The sequence below is a fragment of the Phocoena phocoena genome, chromosome 8 (genome assembly GCF_963924675.1).
Source record: "Phocoena phocoena chromosome 8, mPhoPho1.1, whole genome shotgun sequence".
Taxonomy (NCBI): Eukaryota; Metazoa; Chordata; class Mammalia; order Artiodactyla; family Phocoenidae; genus Phocoena; species Phocoena phocoena.
The window spans coordinates 78,948,557-78,954,556 of record NC_089226.1 but is presented as its reverse complement, the minus strand read 5'-3'; the positions used below and the strand labels follow the sequence as shown (position 1 = coordinate 78,954,556).

The 6,000-nt window shown below is 40.4% G+C and overlaps 1 protein-coding gene across 1 annotated transcript in view; it reads left to right on the top strand.

Moving 5' to 3' along the window:
• Window positions 1–301: 301 nt before the first annotated feature.
• Window positions 302–6,000, top strand: part of SLC5A12 (solute carrier family 5 member 12) — a 48,754-nt gene continuing 43,055 nt past the window's right edge. Inside the window, exon 1 of the mRNA XM_065882178.1 lies at window positions 302–640. Within this exon, the coding sequence (XP_065738250.1) occupies window positions 302–640 (339 nt within the window). The remainder of the gene's footprint in view (window positions 641–6,000) is intronic.

Genomic DNA, 6,000 nt, shown 5'->3' with positions numbered 1-6,000 from the left:
GAATTCCTTCTCTGTGGCATATGCTTTAGCAGAGGAAAAGACAGCTCCAGGCCAGGGTCAGATTTCAAGTTCTCATCTGTTGGTACCACTACCAGATCCCTCTTTGTCGTCAACTTTTGAGATCTTCCCTGAGTACAACTTGGTTTCCGAAGTGCTACACAGTGCCTCTGGTCATCATTCTCTTCACACAACCACAGTCTCCTCTCCTGGAAAAGCATCTACTCTACTGAGCTTTGCTTTTGGAAAGAAATTCTCCCTGAGACCAGGTTGAGAGTGACTCTCTGGTGCCATACTTCCCAGCATGGAGGTGAAGAACTTTGAAGTTTGGGATTATGTCGTCTTTGCAGCCCTCTTTGTCATTTCCTCTGGAATTGGGGTGTTCTTTGCCATTAGGGAGAGAAAAAAGGCAACTTCAAGGGAGTTTCTGGTTGGGGGACGGCAAATGACCTTTGGCCCCGTGGCATTGTCTCTGACAGCCAGCTTCATGTCCGCTGTCACTGTCCTGGGGACCCCGGCTGAGGTCTACCGCTTTGGGGCATCCTTCATCATCTTCTTCGTTGCGTACGCATTTGTGATTATCTTCACATCAGAGCTCTTTCTCCCTGTGTTCTACAGATCTGGCATCACCAGCACATATGAGGTAAGACAACTACTTCCTTCGTCTTCACTTTGGGAGGTAGTTGCTGTTTCCTCTCCACTTGAACATGTTTTGTTATTCTTGTTTTTTTCTCTAGTGATACACATTGTCTTGATGATAACACATGATAGTTGAAAAACACTCTTATTTTCAGGGCAATTATACATCATGGGAAAAAATATTGCAGTGTTATTGGGGAAAGCTTAAGCTTTGGATACAGATACACTTGTATCCAAAGACATCTACAGACACATACACCTTCCATCTGTAGAACAGAAATAACAAAGTCAAGCCCACCAGGCTACTTCAAAGGTTAAATGAGAACATGTAGGTAAACATCTAATATACTGTCTAACTTGTAGGAGATTCTCAATGAAGGAAAGCTGATGTTATTACTTGTATTATTATTAACATCAGTATTCTGCAAAGCACAAAGAACATTGTGTATTGTCACTTTTCAGCTAAGAAAACGGAGATACAGATAAATGACTTAGTCAAGGTTGTACAGTGGATTGTACAGTTTTAGTAAAAGAGTTCAGTTACTACATTAAACCAATTGCAAGTATATAACTGAAGAGATTTGAGACAGTACAGATAGAGGACGACATATAAGCATTTCACTGAATTTAATTTACCATTTACCTTTGCCCTTTACATATTTTCTAAATTGTAGTACCCTAATAAGAAGAAATTCAGATTGTGTAAAGTACATATTTTGGGACTGCCTCTTTATAAGAATTAGCAGTGTGGCATAGGGGTTAAAAGTGTGAACTTTAAACTCAGGCTACTTGGCTTTGAATACTAGCTCTACTGCTTAACTAGCTGTATGACTTTGGGAAAATGACTTACCCTCTCTGTACCTGATTTTCACATATGTAAAATAAGAATAATAAAACTACCTATCTTAAAGAATGTCTGTGAGGAGTAAATGAGTTATTATATGCAAATACTTTTAACAGAGCCTGGCAGGTTGTAAATGCCATGGAAGAGTTTTATATTATTTATCATTATTGTTCTTGTTGTTGTTACCGTCCCCAAATTTCTACCAATCTCTGTATAGAAACTTGAATTTATGTTTATTTGTTCATCATCCATCTTCTGCTACCTAGCCATAGATATTCTTACCAGGATCTTTTGAAGTAGTTAAAACTGAAAGGGTAGAGTCTATTTCCTGACCTCTTGAATCTGGGATGGTGACTTGCTTGTGACTTGCTTTGACCAATAGCATGTGGCAGAAGTGATGTGTGAATTGGGAGCTTAAGTCTCATGAGGCTTATAGCTTCTGCCTTTGCCTTCTTGGAATGTTGTCCTGATATAAGCTATGTCAGGAAGTGGGTCTAGTTGTTCTAGCTTCTGGAGGATGAGTGAACAAGTAGAGAAGAACAGAAGCACACTGGCCAGCAGCCAACACCAATCACCAGACATGTGAGTGATGTCATCTTGGATTTTCTCCCCCAGCTGACCTTCCCATTGATTGCAGCCCCATGGCAGCCCTGGAGAATCAAGTAGAGGAATCACCCAGCCAATCCTAATAATTGTGAGAAATATTAAGTCCTTGGTTTTTAAGCCATTGTGTTTTGGGATTGGCAATAGCCAACTTATTTAAATGTTTTGATATGCAGGGGGATTTCAAGACTAATCTATGTCACCTGTGCTACTTTGTCACTATCCTCTCCCATGTCAAAGCATAAGGAACTGTTCTCACCCTCAAGTTATAAATTAGGCTCAGCTCATTTGCACTATCATACATTTTCATTATCTCCACTTGGACAGTTTATAATTGGTCTCATCATGTTGTCTCCACTCCACTTAGAGTTATTTTCTTCTTTCTCTTATCAAACATTAATAGATCCAGCATGCTGTTATTTACCCTTAACACTACCTGTGAGCTGATGTCTACCTGCTTTCTCATTTTTCTTGGACTTCTTAAACTAAATAGTTTCTGAACTACCTACTTCTCTCTAATCCAGACTTTTTCATTATAATGCCCAGGCTACTACTTCTTCCATAGTGTTTTCTAAGCATAGATTATACACTTTTTTTTTCCTGTAAATTGCTTTCCTTTTAGTTCTCCTTTAAATTACATCTGTGGCATTTTAGTAATTATATTTAAAATTTGAGAAATTAGGTGTGTAGGTATAAGATATCATTATTATTATTTCAGTACAGTAAATAAAGTGACAAAATATTTGTTGTAAATGCATATTTAGGGTGTGATAGGGTCTAAACCAATGTTACGAGGCCTTTTTAGGTCATTATAAGGATTGGTGTTTACTCTCAGTGGGATGGGTCATTGCACTGTTTGGGCAGAAGAGTGCTGTAATGTGATTTGTATTTTAAGAGTATTACTCTAGCTGTATGCTGAGGGTAATTATAAGGTTTTTACTGCTGAAGCAGGGGGTCTAGTTAGGAAGCTATTGCTGTAATCTAGGCAAGAATGATGGTATTAGCGTGGAGACAGAGGGGATGATGCAAGTGAAATTTTGAAAGGGTGGGGAGGAGGTGCCAGGATTATTTTATGAATTGCATGTGGGGAGTGAGACAGAAAGAGGAGTCAAGGATGGCTCCATGATACTTGAACCAACATGAAAAGTGGACTTATTTCCTGAGATGGAAAATAGTGTGGCTATATCAGGTATGGGGTTTTGAAAATAGTCGAACATGATGGTAAATGTTACCTGTGCTATTTTTACTTTTTTTTTTTGCTGTACGCGGGGCTCTCACTGTCGTGGCCTTTCCCGTTGCGGAGCACAGGCTCCGGACGCGCAGGCCCAGCGGCGATGGCTCACGGGCCCAGCCGCTCCGCGGCATGTGGGATCTTCCCGGACCGGGGCACGAACCCGTGTCCCCTGCATCAGCAGGCGGACTCTCAACCACTGCGCCACCAGGGAAGCCCACCTGTGCTATTTTTAAAAGCAAGCACAAAGCATGCAACTTTTCTGCTGAACTTCCGTTTTTACTTTTGACTGTATTTAAAGCTATACACCGATCCAGGATGACCATTGGATACGTGAGTGAGTGAATACAATCTTTCAGATGGAGAATTATGCAGTTCGAACAGTCTCTTATTTCATGGATGAGAAACTAGAGGCTTAGATTACAGAGTGAGATAGTGGCAAAGCTCAAACTAGAATTCAAGGTGTCTTACTTCTGATCTAGTTCTTTTTTATTTTCATATATATTTTTCTTAATACTGTCTCTCTAGTTTGACTGAATTGACTGAATTTAGAGGAACTAAACTGACATGTTAAAACCATTGACTTTTGCTGATTCCTATAGCAGTTTTCTCCCTACCTTTCCATTTTTCAGGAACAATTTCCCTTTTGCTTTCCTGGACTTCATATCCCAAACAGTCCCAAAGCCAATATCACATAGTTTGGGTTTTGTTACGTTTCTCCACTTCTGATACCACATTTTATATCAGTTATCTATTGCTGTGTAACATACCATCCCAAAATAAATTTCTTAAGCCAACAATTTTACCTGCTCACAATTTTGTGGATCAATAATCTGACTTGAGCTCAGGAGAGTCTAGTAAGACAGTAAGGTTCTTCTGCTCTTATTTGGGGCCATCTCTGTAATTGCCATCAGCTAGTGGGTTGGTTAGTGGCTCGTTGGTCTAGGGGAACTCAGATGGGACAGCTTGTAGCATACTACACTTGGTTTCATCCTCTAGTAGGCTATCCTGGGTTCTTCATGTGATGGGAAAAGAATCCCTGTCAACCAGAAGACATAGCTCATTACAAGCAATTTTGCAGTCTCCACTTGAATCATATTTGGTAGAAATACCACCGTCTTAAGTTGTGTTCCCCCAGAAGCAAATTCTGAGACAAGGAGTTTAATGCAAGTCATTTTGGGGGGAAATGATTTTATTAAGTATTGGTAGGCAAGTGGCAAGTAAGACATGGAAAAAAAGGAAACCAATAAAGGTATGTTTTTGAGCAGGCTGTTATTGTGAGCAACGGAGGTTCTATCTCACTGGGGATTTCTGGGGGACAGTGCAGATCACATATCAGGGTTGGCCTCCTTGAAATGAAAATAACTGGGAATTTCTGGTCCAACTTCCTTTTGTCATTGGCTGAAAGACAATGATAACACCCCCAAGTACTTCTAGTCTGCCCTGTGCAAGGGGTGAGATAAAGCCCTCAAGCAGAAAATCATGGTGCAGTTAGATGCTATCAACATGTACTGGGACAGAGAGTGCCAATAAGCTCCAGGGGTCACACCCACAATGACTACTACAGTCACTAAGATCCCACTATATTCCTGTCCTTGCACTTGATGTTATCGTACACTATACAATTAGATCCTACAAATGCCAATTTTAGAAAGAGGTGGCCATCGTTCAGTGCAATAAACTAATCTTTCCAAGGACATGTGATTTGAACCCATGTTGTCTTCAGCTTAAAAGTTTTGCACTGTTTTTTATCCTATGATAGCTGAGACTTTCAGCTTCTTGCTCAGTGACTTCCTTACTCCTTTTTTTTTTTTAAACATTTTTATTGGGGTATAATTGCTTTACAATGGTGTGTTAGTTTCTGCTTTATAACAAAGTGAGTCAGTTATACATATACATATGTTCCCATATGTCTTCCCTCTCGCGTCTCCCTCCCTCCCACTCTCCCCATCCCACCCTTCCAGGCTATCACAAAGCACCGAGCTAATATCCCTGTTCCTTGTGGCTGCTTCCCCCTAGCTATCTACCATACTACGTTTGTTAGTGTGTATATGTCCATGACTCTCTCTCGCCCTGTCAAAGCTCACCCTTCCCCCTCCCCATATCCTCAAGTCCGTTCTCCAGTAGGTCTGCGTCTTTATTCCTGTCTTACCCCTAGGTTCTTCATGACATTTTTTTTTCCTTAAATTCCATATATATGTGTTAGCATACGGTATTTGTCTTTCTCTTTCTGACTTACTTCACTCTGTATGACAGACTCTAGGTCTATCCATCTCATTACAAATAGCTCAATTTCATTTCTTTTTAAGGCTGAGTAATATTCCATTGTATATATGTGCCACATCTTCTTGATCCATTCATCCGATGATGGGCGCTTAGGTTGTTTCCATCTCCGGGCTATTGTAAATAGAGCTACAATGAACATTTTGGTACATGACTCTTTTTGAATTTTGGTTTTCTCAGGGTATATGCCCAGTAGTGGGATTGCTGGGTCATATGGTAATTCTATTTGTAGTTTTTTAAGGAACCTCCATACTGTTCTCCATAGTGGCTGAACCAATTCACAGTCCCACCAGCAGTGCAAGAGTGCTCCCTTTTCTCCACACCCTCTCCAGCATTTATTGTTTCTAGATTTTTTGATGATGGCCATTCTGACTGGTGTGAGATGATATCTCATTGTAGTTTT